The sequence below is a fragment of the Xyrauchen texanus genome, chromosome 25, assembly GCF_025860055.1.
Source record: "Xyrauchen texanus isolate HMW12.3.18 chromosome 25, RBS_HiC_50CHRs, whole genome shotgun sequence".
NCBI classification, from domain to species: domain Eukaryota; kingdom Metazoa; phylum Chordata; class Actinopteri; order Cypriniformes; family Catostomidae; genus Xyrauchen; species Xyrauchen texanus.
Window position 1 is genome coordinate 15413696 of NC_068300.1, and position 13531 is coordinate 15427226.

At 32.5% G+C, this 13531-nt stretch overlaps 2 protein-coding genes across 2 annotated transcripts; both read right to left on the bottom strand.

The window, feature by feature from the left end:
• Window positions 1–2359: 2359 nt before the first annotated feature.
• LOC127619297 (zinc finger protein 79-like) lies at window positions 2360–3437 on the bottom strand. Its single transcript, XM_052092161.1, has one exon. It carries the CDS (start codon window positions 3348–3350, stop codon window positions 2505–2507), a length of 846 nt encoding a protein of 281 aa, XP_051948121.1. The 5' UTR covers window positions 3351–3437; the 3' UTR covers window positions 2360–2504.
• On the bottom strand, window positions 3388–12684 carry LOC127619029 (zinc finger protein 184-like). Its single transcript, XM_052091755.1, has 4 exons — window positions 12660–12684; window positions 5988–6426; window positions 3500–3835; window positions 3388–3413 (listed from the first exon to the last, which is right to left on the bottom strand). Exons 2-4 carry the CDS (start codon window positions 6367–6369, stop codon window positions 3388–3390), a joined length of 744 nt encoding a protein of 247 aa, XP_051947715.1. The 5' UTR covers window positions 6370–6426; window positions 12660–12684.
• Window positions 12685–13531: the final 847 nt, after the last annotated feature.

Sequence of the window (13531 nt, forward strand, 5' to 3'; positions counted from 1 at the left end):
AAGCCAATGAGTTCCACTTTAGTCTCATCAGATCACAAGACCTTCTGCAAATCTTTGAAGTATCCAAGTGACACATCTTTACATGCAAGCTGGGGCTTTTTTCCAGCCAAGGGTTCTTTCTAGCCATTCTGCTGTACAGCCCCATTTTGTGCAATAGTTTTGAGATTGTTGAGCCATGGACATTATTTTCAGTCACAGCCAGTGATTAACCTAGTAATTATGAGGTGTATGAATACCAATTTAGTGTTAAATTAAATTATTTCAATTGAATGAGGTTTTGGACTTATTTATTATTATTTGGCATACCGTACCAGCTGGGGAAAACATCATACTTTAATATATTCATCTTGGAATATGACACAAAATATTTTGAAAACTGCACTGGGGGCTGATTACTTTTTTAAGGCACTGCATATGAACTTGTCACTGCCACACTTTTCTTTGACATTTTAAGGGAAGCCTGCTCCCTGAATAGGATTCAAAAGAATACAATTCCGGGTTTAAGCTTAATCAATCACATTTGCGGCATAATGTTACATTAATTTTGAGTCCATAAAAAAGTGACCTACACTTAAAATGGAAGTGAATGGGGCCAATACATAAATGTTCTCACTGTTTTAAAAGTACAGCCACAAGATGTAAACAATATGCGTGATAAAATTGCTTACTAACCTTTTCTGTGTACAGTTTTGCCCAATATTATAACGACGTAACGCCATAAACCCTAAAAACATTTTTTTAACAACTTCACATCTCAAATAATAGAGAAAAATTCAAGAAAGTACTTTTCTAAAATTATAAGCTTCACATTTATCTGAAAATTGTGCCCATTCATTTAGATTGCAAATGCCTCTTTGTAACATTGACTTATTTATTTATTTATTTTTAAGAAAAGGAGAGTTGAGACAAAATAGTTTTATAGTAATCAACATTATGCCACAAATGCATTCGACTGAGCTATAACTTGTATTGAACCTGGAATATTCCTTTAAAGCAATCGCCAATGGTCAGAATAGAAAACTACACTGACCGAACACTTTATGCATTGCCTTACTGCCACATGACTTGCTGATAAGATAATCACATGAATAAGTAGTTGTGCAAGTGTTGCTAATCACATGAATAAGTAGTTGTGCAAGTGTTGCTATTAGCGTGTTAATCATGTGATTATCTTATCAGCAAGTCATGTGGCAGTAAGGCAATGCACAAAATCAAGCAGATATGAGTCAGGAGCTTCAGTGGAAAAAATTTGATCTCGAACATGACATGATTGATGGTGCCAGACAGGCTGGTTGGAGTATTTCTGTAACTGCTGATCTCCTGGGATTTTCACAAATAACAGTCTCTAGAGTTTACTCAGAATGGTAACAAAAACAAAAAACTTCCAGTGAACAGCAGTTCTGCAGATGGAAACACCTTGTTGATGAGGTCAATGGAAAATGGCCAAACTGGTTCGAGCTGACAGACAACTCAGGATAACATCTCAGAATGCACAACTCCTTGAACCTTGAGGCAAATGGGCTACAATAGTAGAAGACCACATCAGGTTCCACTTCAGTCAGACAAGAACAGAAAGCTGAGGCTGTAGTGGGCACAGGCTCACCAAAACTGCACAGTTGAAGAATGGAAAAACCAAGCCTGGTCTGATGAATCTTGATTTCTGATGAGGCACACAGATGGTAAGGTCAGAATTTGGTGCCAACAGCATGAATCCATAGACCCAACCTGCCTTGTGTCAACAGTCCAGGCTGGTGGCAGTGTTATGATGTGAGGAATGGTTTCTTGGCACACTTTGGGGCTGTTAATACCAATCAATCATCTCTTGAATACCACAGCCTATTTGAGTATTGTTGCTGAACATGTGCATCTCTTCTTGGCCACAAGTTACTCATATTGCTACTTCTAACATGATAATGCACCACGTCACAAAGCAAAAGTCATCTCAAACTGGTTTCATGAACACGATAATGAGTTCACAGTTCTTCAGTGGTCTTCTTAGCTGAATCTGAATACAATAGAACACCTTTGGGATGTAGTAGAATGGGATATTCACAGAATGAATGTGAAACTGACAAATCTGCATAAATTGCGTGATGTAATCATGTCAACAAGGACCAGAATCTCAAATAAATGTTTCCAACATAATGTGAAGAATTGAGGCAAAGGGAGGCCCTACCCAGTATTAGTACAGTGTTTCTAATAAAGTGCTCAGTGAAAATTAGGATGTTTCTTCAAAACTTCAACACATTTAGTAGGGTTCTGCTCACATCAGCACCTGGTCATCTGGAACACAAGAACAACAATACCATACATGCTAAAATGTTTCCATGAAGTGAGTTATACAAAATGATACCAGCAATATGTGCATGTAGTCTAATGATTGAAGGTGCTGCTTTCTTGTGGTGGAGACGAGTCATCACATTAATTATATAAGACTATCCAGTATGGATTCTCTCATGTGTTTTCAGGTGATGTGACTGAGTGAATCTCTTTCCACACGAAGATCACCTGTGAGGTTTCTCTCCAGCATGAATTCTCTTATGCTTTTTCAGGTGTTGTGACTGAGTGAAACTCTTTCCACATGAAGAGCACCTGTAAGGTTTCTCTCCAGCATGAATTCTCTCATGCTTTTTCAGGTGTTGTGACTGAGTGAAACTCTTTCCACATGAAGAGCAGTTGTAAGGTTTCTCTCCAGTATGAATTCTCTCATGTGTTTTCAGGTTTTGTGACAGATTGAAACTCTTTCCACATGAAGAGCACTTGTAAGGTTTCTCCCCAGTATGGATTCTCTCATGTGATTTTAGGTTTCTTGACCAAGTGAAACTCATTTCACAGTGTGAGCACTTGTAAGGTTTTTCTCCTGTATGGATTCTCTCATGTTTTTTCAGGTATTGTAACCAAGAGAAACTCTTTCCACATGAAGAGCAGTTGTAAGGTTTCTCTCCAGTATGAATTCTCTCATGTTTTTTTAGGCTTATTGACCAAGTGAAGCTCATTTCACAATGTGAGCACTTGTAAGGTTTCTCCCCAGTATGGATTCTCTCATGTTCTTTTAGGCTTATTGACCAAGTGAAACTCTTTTCACATGAAGAGCACTTGTAAGGTTTCTCTCCCGTATGGATTTTCTTGTGTTTTTTCAGCCAGTGTGACCGAGTGAAACTCTTTTGACAGTGTGAGCACTTGTAAGGTTTTTCTCCAGTATGAATTCTCTCGTGTACTTTCAGGTTTTGTGACTGAGTGAAACTATTTCCACATGAAGAGCACTTGTAAGGTTTCTCTCCAGTATGAACTCTTTGGTGCTGTTTCAAGTGGCTAGCTTTAATAAAGATCTTCCCACATTCAAAGCACATATGAGCCCCCACAGCAGTATGTATTTTCTGGTGTTCTTTAAAATAGGACAGGTGTGCAAAACTCTTTCCACAAAAAGAACACTTGTACTTCTCATCCGTGTGAGTTTGCAGATGTTGTTTTAGGCCTGAATTTAAAACAAATGTTTTACCACACTGATCACATTCAAATGGTCTTTCTCCAGTGTGATAGCGGAGATGATTCTTAAAATCGACTGGATATGCAAAACTTTTTCCACACTGATGGCACGTGTAAGGCCTCTCTCCTGTGTGAACTCTCATGTGGGTATTAAGCTGACTTTTATATTTGAAACTCTTTCCACACTGTGAGCAGTTAAAAGTATTATTGGATGCTTTTCCTTGAGGCTTTTCTGGTGGTAAATTATTCTTAGATTTCTCTCCAGTTGTGAAATCATGATGATTCTGATACAGACGTTTCTCCTCCACTTCATTCAGCTCTTGACTTTCCTCTTTCACTTCCATCATCTCTACAATGAACACAGTAAAGGGACAAATGTAAAAATAAATCAAATTGAACCCTAATGTAATTTATGACAGAACACAACAAAGGTCCAGTAAAAATGTATAATTTTTGCTGTGCAAAAGTATATATTTACTCTAGGGTTGTCAATCGATTACAAATTTTGATCGGACAAACTACATGGCATGCCGATTAATTAATATAATTATTCACAATTTATCACATATATAAATATTTGCTGAGACATTCAAATAACAATAATTCATTACTGCTATGAGAGGGCATGGCTGAGTTGTGAGGATGCCCCAATCAGTGAGAGAGAGATAAGGAGGAGCCGGAAATGCCAGTGAGAGAGAGAGAGAGAGATGCATGCAGCCGCTGTGTGTGTACGTCAATGTTTTGTTATGTGGAAAGCACTTTTATGTTGTGTTTTGTTTATTAAACGTCTTTTTGGTTGATAACCTGGTTCCCGCTTCCTCCTTTTCGATGAATAAGAGGTTTGTATGCCACAAATATATAAAATAATTATAAATACAATATATATCATAATTCAGATAATTAAAATGCATTATTGTGGCAGACGAGTAAAGCATTGATAAGACAATGCAAAAAGTGGCTTTAGAAGGCAATATATGGTTTATTTCCATATTATTGAACATATCATTGGCCTAAAGTCCACAGCAATCCATTCGCTATTTAATTCATCAATCATTCCGAGATTTATTATAAGGGCTTTTCTAAGGATGCATCAATGTACACATGCACCAGAAGGACAAGATGGACAAATCGTAACTGGAATTGTACCTTTATTTATTCAACTTGACAATTTCAGTGTATTTTTGGCACTCAGACATTGATAAAAATTGGTATGTTCAATGCAATTGTTTTGATAGAGGGAAACAAGATACAGTTCTATTTTCAACATTATTTGTGCTTCAGACATTCCTCTTTAAAAGACAAAAAGTATGAGATGTATTCAAAATTATCCACATTTGGTTTTTGACCACTGAACATTTTTACAATTTAACATATTACACATGAAGCCACATTGAGACCCCAATATCTCCTGGACTAAATCATATAGGGCCCTAAAAATTAAGATACCAAAAGAAATTGAAGTTTTGAACCAGAATCTAAAATGATATTAAGATATGTTAAATACGTCTTGAGTTACAGGCACGCCAACTTTGAAAAAGAACAAGAAAAGTGCTTTTTCCCATTTTCACCATTGGGATATAATGCTTCAAGGATTGCTAAAGTCAACTGATTTTAGTAACAGACCTCCCAATCTCAGAATAAAAATAAAATAATGATGCTGCCACCTTTCTAAGGTTATCTTTTTGATCTGTAGTTTTGCTCCAAAATCATAGGTGAACATTTTCATTTTGACCCCCTTCTACAAAATAGTGGATTACTCAGTAAATATTCATCCACTGCATTTAATATTTTGGCTTTCATCTTCATTCATGTATTTATAAAATTATAAACAGTTTGAGAAAGCTGGAGATCTCTAGTTGACTTGAATGACTCTATACTATATTTTGGTTGCTTTTCTGTTTCTAGATTTCGACATTACATCTATATAGACTCTTTAGATATAATGTTGAAATCTAGAAATAGAAAAGCAACCAAAACCGTTGCAATATCTTTTTTGTTTAACATTTTAAATTAATGAATGCTTAGTGGTATATACCCTCATATGTATCTATTTTTACATTGCAATTGGGTATATTAATGTCTATTGCAGCATTTCTTCTGTCTTGTCTATCAGTTTGCCTTATTTTTTTATTTCTTTACTTTCTGTTGTTATGTGTAATGCATATGAGACCTGGTTTACTCACAATGCAATTGAGTGTTGTATGTGATATTTGTTAAAAAAACAAAAACAAAAACATTCTCTTTAATGGATGCTTTTATATTGGTATCATTTTCTGATGTAGCCAAAGCAAAATCTAAATTGACAAGCCTACTATTATGTTAATATTTATATACGTTTTCAGTATATTGATGAGCTGCTGATTATCATTATTAGTTTTTATGGTTATCTGGTTGATACTGTCAAAACACACTGTGTTACATGTACTGTAGTATATTGGCTCCTGCTTGTCTTAAGCATTTTGTACTGAAAAAGAAAAAGAACATTAAAGGAGTCAGCTTACCTGAAGGAATAAAGTAATCTTCATCTGCATCTCCCTGTTGTTCCTCTGCTGTGTTTTCTCTTCTCATCTCCAGCAGCTTCACTTCAATCTTCACTGTTGTCTGCAGCATCTGCTGTTCTCCAGCATTACTGACAGAAGCCAGAGACTCTGAGGAGGTTTGATCATCATCTTCATTATTCTGTTGTTCCTCTACTTTGATTTCTCCTCTCATCTTCATCAGGGTCCTGCAGTCCAGCAGCTTCACTGAACACATCTTCACTGGTGTCTGCAGCACCTGCTGTTCTCCAGCATTACTGACAGAAGCCAGAGACTCCGTTGAGGTTTGATCATCATCTTCATTATTCTGTTCTTCCTCTACTTTAATTTCTCCTCTCATCTTCATCAGGTTCCTGCAATCCAGCAGCTTCACTTCAATCTTCACTGGTGTTTGCAGCACCTGCTGTTCTCCAGCATTACAGACAGATGTCAGAGACTCTATAGAGGTTTAATAGTCCATAGATGTGTAACATATGACCAGATAATAGTCCATAGATGTGTAATATATAATCAGATAATAGTCCATAGATGTGTAACATATAATCGGATACTAGTCCATAGATGTGTAATATATGATCAGATAATAGTCCATAGATGTGTAATATATGATCGGATAATAGTCCATAGATGTGTAATATATGATCAGATAATAGTCCATAGATGTGTAATATATGATCAGATAATAGTCAATAGAAGTGTAAAATATGATCAGATAATAGTCCATAGATGTGTAAAATATGATCAGATAATAGTCCATAGATGTGTAATATATGATCGGATAATAGTCCATAGATGTGTAATATATGATCAGATAATAGTCCATAGATGTGTAATATATGATCAGATAATAGTCAATAGAAGTGTAAAATATGATCAGATAATAGTCCATAGATGTGTAATATATGATCAGATAATAGTCCATAGATGTGTAATATATGATCAGATAATAGTCCATAGATGTGTAATATATGATCGGATAATAGTCCATAGATGTGTAATATATGATCAGATAATAGTCAATAGAAGTGTAAAATATGATCAGATAATAGTCCATAGATGTGTAATATATGATCAGATAATAGTCCATAGATGTGTAATATATGATCGGATAATAGTCCATAGATGTGTAATATATGATCAGATAATAGTCAATAGAAGTGTAATATATGATCAGATAATAGTCAATAGAAGTGTAAAATATGATCAGATAATAGTCCATAGATGTGTAATATATGATCAGATAATAGTCCATAGATGTGTAATATATGATCGGATAATAGTCCATAGATGTGTAATATATGATCAGATAATAGTCAATAGAAGTGTAAAATATGATCAGATAATAGTCCATAGATGTGTAATATATGATCAGATAATAGTCCATAGATGTGTAATATATGATCAGATAATAGTCAATAGAAGTGTAAAATATGATCAGATAATAGTCCATAGATGTGTAATATATGATCAGATAATAGTCCATAGATGTGTAATATATGATCAGATAATAGTCCATAGATGTGTAATATATGATCGGATAATAGTCCATAGATGTGTAATATATGATCAGATAATAGTCCATAGAAGTGTAATATATGATCGGATAATAGTCCATAGATATGTAATATATGATCAGCTAATAGTCCATAGATGTGTAATATATGATCGGATAATAGTCCATAGATGTGTAATATATGATCAGATAATAGTCCATAGATGTGTAATATATGATCAGATAATAGTCCATAGATGTGTAAAATATGATCAGATAATAGTCCATAGATGTGTAATATATGATCAGATAATAGTCCATAGATGTGTAATATATGATCAGATAATAGTCCATAGAAGTGTAATATATGATCGGATAATAGTCCATAGATATGTAATATATGATCGGATAATAGTCCATAGATATGTAATATATGATCAGATAATAGTCCATAGATGTGTAATATATGATCAGATAATAGTCCATAGATGTGTAATATATGACCAGATAATAGTCCATAGATGTGTAATATATGATCAGATAATAGTCCATAGATGTGTAAAATATGATCAGATAATAGTCCATAGATGTGTAATATATGATCAGATAATAGTCCATAGATGTGTAATATATGATCGGATAATAGTCCATAGATGTGTAATATATGATCAGATAATAGTCCATAGAAGTGTAATATATGATCGGATAATAGTCCATAGATGTGTAATATATGATCAGATAATAGTCCATAGATGTGTAATATATGATCAGATAATAGTCCATAGATGTGTAATATATGACCAGATAATAGTCCATAGATGTGTAATATATGATCAGATAATAGTCCATAGATGTGTAATATATGATCAGATAATAGTCCATAGATATGTAATATATGATCAGATAATAGTCCATAGATGTGTAATATATGATCGGATAATAGTCCATAGATGTGTAATATATGATCAGATAATAGTCCATAGATATGTAATATATGATCAGATAATAGTCCGTAGAAGTGTAATATATGATCAGATAATAGTCAATAGAAGTGTAAAATATGATCAGATAATAGTCCGTAGAAGTGTAATATATGATCGGATAATAGTCCATAGATGTGTAATATATGATCAGATAATAGTCAATAGAAGTGTAATATATGATCAGATAACAGTCCATAGAAGTGTAATATATGATCAGATAATAGTCCATAGATGTGTAATATATGATCGGATAACAGTCCATAGATGTGTAATATATGATCAGATAACAGTCCATAGATGTGTAATATATGATCAGATAATAGTCCATAGATGTGTAATATATGATCGGATAATAGTCCATAGATGTGTAATATATGATCAGATAATAGTCCATAGATGTGTAATATATGATCAGATAATAGTCCATAGATGTGTAATATATGATCAGATAATAGTCCATAGATGTGTAATATATGATCAGATAATTGTCCATAGATGTGTAATATATGATCAGATAATAGTCCATAGATGTGTAATATATGATCGGATAATAGTCCATAGATGTGTAATATATGATCAGATAATAGTCAATAGAAGTGTAATATATGATCAGATAATAGTCCGTAGAAGTGTAATACATGATCAGATAATAGTCAATAGAAGTGTAAAATATGATCAGATAATAGTCCATAGATGTGTAATATATGATCAGATAATAGTCAATAGAAGTGTAATATATGATCAGATAATAGTCCATAGAAGTGTAATATATGATCGGATAATAGTCCATAGATGTGTAATATATGATCAGATAATAGTCAATAGAAGTGTAATATATGATCAGATAATAGTCCATAGATGTGTAATATATGATCAGATAATAGTCCGTAGAAGTGTAATATATGATCGGATAATAGTCCATAGATGTGTAATATATGATCAGATAATAGTCCATAGATGTGTAATATATGATCAGATAATAGTCAATAGAAGTGTAATATATGATCAGATAATAGTCCGTAGAAGTGTAATATATGATCAGATAATAGACAATAGAAGTGTAAAATATGATCAGATAATAGTCCGTAGAAGTGTAATATATGATCAGATAATAGTCAATAGATGTGTAATATATGATCGGATAATAGTCCATAGATGTGTAATATATGATCAGATAATAGTCCATAGATGTGTAATATATGATCAGATAATAGTCAATAGAAGTGTAATATATGATCAGATAATAGTCCGTAGAAGTGTAATATATGATCAGATAATAGTCCATAGATGTGTAATATATGATCAGATAATAGTCCATAGATGTGTAATATATGATCAGATATAGTCCGTAGATGTGTAATATATGATCAGATAATAGTCCATAGATGTGTAATATATGATCGGATAATAGTCCATAGATGTGTAATATATGATCAGATAATAGTCAATAGAAGTGTAATATATGATCAGATAATAGTCCGTAGAAGTGTAATATATGATCAGATAATAGTCCATAGATGTGTAATATATGATCAGATATAGTCCGTAGAAGTGTAATATATGATCAGATAACAGTCCATAGATGTGTAATATATGATCAGATAATAGTCCATAGAAGTGTAATATATGATCAGATAATAGTCCATAGAAGTGTAATATATGATCAGATAATAGTCCGTAGAAGTGTAATATATGATCAGATAATAGTCAATAGAAGTGTAAAATATGATCAGATAATAGTCCGTAGAAGTGTAATATATGATCGGATAATAGTCCATAGATGTGTAATATATGATCAGATAATAGTCAATAGAAGTGTAATATATGATCAGATAATAGTCCATAGAAGTGTAATATATGATCAGATAATAGTCCATAGAAGTGTAATATATGATCAGATAATAGTCCGTAGAAGTGTAATATATGATCGGATAATAGTCCATAGATGTGTAATATATGATCAGATAATAGACAATAGAAGTGTAAAATATGATCAGATAATAGTCCGTAGAAGTGTAATATATGATCAGATAATAGTCCATAGAAGTGTAATATATGATCAGATAATAGTCCGTAGAAGTGTAATATATGATCAGATAATAGTCAATAGAAGTGTAAAATATGATCAGATAATAGTCCGTAGAAGTGTAATATATGATTGGATAATAGTCCATAGAAGTGTAATATATGATCAGATAATAGTCCATAGAAGTGTAATATATGATCAGATAATAGTCCATAGATGTGTAATATATGATCAGATAATAGTCCATAGATGTGTAATATATGATCAGATAATAGTCAATAGAAGTGTAATATATGATCAGATAATAGTCCATAGAAGTGTAATATATGATCAGATAATAGTCCATAGATGTGTAATATATGATCAGATAATAGTCCATAGATGTGTAATATATGATCAGATAATAGTCAATAGAAGTGTAATATATGATCAGATAATAGTCCGTAGAAGTGTAATATATGATCAGATAATAGACAATAGAAGTGTAAAATATGATCAGATAATAGTCCGTAGAAGTGTAATATATGATCAGATAATAGTCAATAGATGTGTAATATATGATCGGATAATAGTCCATAGATGTGTAATATATGATCAGATAATAGTCAATAGAAGTGTAATATATGATCAGATAATAGTCCGTAGAAGTGTAATATATGATCAGATAATAGTCCATAGATGTGTAATATATGATCAGATAATAGTCCATAGATGTGTAATATATGATCAGATATAGTCCGTAGATGTGTAATATATGATTGGATAATAGTCAATAGAAGTGTAATATATGATCGGATAATAGTCCATAGATGTGTAATATATGATCGGATAATAGTCCATAGATGTGTAATATATGATCAGATAATAGTCAATAGAAGTGTAATATATGATCAGATAATAGTCCATAGATGTGTAATATATGATCGGATAATAGTCCATAGATGTGTAATATATGATCAGATAATAGTCCATAGATGTGTAATATATGATCAGATAATAGTCCATAGATGTGTAATATATGATCGGATAATAGTCCATAGATGTGTAATATATGATCAGATAATAGCCATAGATGTGTAATATATGATCGGATAATAGTCCATAGATGTGTAATATATGATCAGATAATAGTCCGTAGAAGTGTAATATATGATCAGATAATAGTCCATAGATGTGTAATATATGATCGGATAATAGTCCATAGATGTGTAATATATGATCAGATAATAGTCCATAGATGTGTAATATATGATCAGATAATAGTCCATAGATGTGTAATATATGATCAGATATAGTCCGTAGATGTGTAATATATGATCGGATAATAGTCAATAGAAGTGTAATATATGATCGGATAATAGTCCATAGATGTGTAATATATGATCAGATAATAGTCCGTAGATGTGTAATATATGATCAGATATAGTCCGTAGAAGTGTAATATATGATCGGATAATAGTCCATAGAAGTGTAATATATGTTCTGTTCTAATGATGTTTACATTCACATATACATAGGGATTAATTAAATCATTTATAGCAAAATAAATAGATTTTTCATAATATCTGTAATACCATTTTCACTAAAATCCCAATCTCAACGCAGTAATGTGTATATTCGTGTACAGTCAGAATATTATAACAAACACTATAGAAATAAGATGGTAATTAAAAAAAGACTTCTCAAATTCAGATGCTTAGATAATCAAAATGATGTATACTTAATATAAACATTATACACAACTACAAAACGTTAAATGTGAATTAATAGCAATTACATGATAAAACCAACTTTGATGATCATGTCACCAACGAATAGCATGTTTGAAACAAAAAACTCTGAAATTAACCTCTACAAAAAAAAAAAAAAAAAAAAATATATATATATATATACACACACAACATATAATCGCCTTCATTAAACAATCAGTCGCTGGATTTACAGAGCTCATTTATCAGAAATTAATCATGAAATTCTTCAGATTTCTGCTTGTTTATCCTTAAACTGAATATTATAAGGAGTCTGTCACAAAACTGCCACATAAGGAAATAATAATCTTCGTTCGCGATCATTAAAACACCAAAGAGAGAAAAACAACATACACAGATAAACACAACATAACTATAAACACATACCGATTCGAGCTCTCAAACTTCTTCTTCTTCTTCTTCTGCGGTTTAATGTTAGTTTGCAAAACAATGTTTGTTGGTACTTTACCGCCACCAACTGGTCGTGTCCACAAGGTAACCCCCAGTTACCTAAAGAATCCGCATTGAATCGCCTTGAAAGTAGACGAGAATGCATTGAAAACACCCAGTTCCACCATCAGGGCAATAATTAAGAAATTAAAATCAATTGGAGATGTTAACAATCAAACTGGAAGAGGACGCATGTCTATATTGTCTCCAAGCACGGTGCGTGTTAACCTCTGAATTTGAAGATATGGAGAGATTCTGTATGGAGAAATGGTCTCAGATTCCTTGCAATGTGTTCTCCAACCTATCTTGGCAAAGGGAGGTTGCAAAAGTATTGAATTATAGGGTGCCAATAATTAGAGTTGGGGTACTCGAGTCCGAGTCCAAATTAAATGGACTTGGACTTGTCACCAACTCAGATGCATTTTTACTCGGACTCAAGCCATTCGGACTTGGGAGTCCGGGCGAGTCCATGGCATTTGTGATGCAATGAAAAACAAAAAAATAACATAAAATACGGTGACCATACGTCCTCTTTTCTGCAGACATGTCCTATTATTCACTACATGTGGACACAGCAGGAGGACTGATCTTTTCTGTTTTTATTTTCTGTTGTTGTATTTAATTTTATGGGCATTATTAAATGTTTTAATATTATTATTTATTAAATGTATTAAACACATTACATTTATTTAATTAATTACATTAAATGTATTTCACCCATAATTTTAGATAAAACTAAACTAAATTAAGTGGACAAATTGAAAATGAAGTAGAAATAAAAATTTATAAAAATTCGAAATAATAATAAC

Bases quoted from the DNA above. Each gene is read 5' to 3' on its own strand.
- LOC127619297 (XM_052092161.1), bottom strand. From the start codon at position 3,350: ATGTGCTTTGAATGTGGGAAGATCTTTATTAAAGCTAGCCACTTGAAA.
- LOC127619029 (XM_052091755.1), bottom strand. From the start codon at position 6,369: ATGAAGATGAGAGGAGAAATTAAAGTAGAGGAAGAACAGAATAATGAA. The intron at 3,836-5,987 runs GTAAGCTGACTC...TGTTCATTGTAG, and splicing joins AGATTACTTTATTCCTTCAG to AGATGATGGAAGTGAAAGAG. The intron at 3,414-3,499 runs GTAAAACATTTG...TTTTGTGGAAAG, and splicing joins ATTTGAATGTGATCAGTGTG to AGTTTTGCACACCTGTCCTA.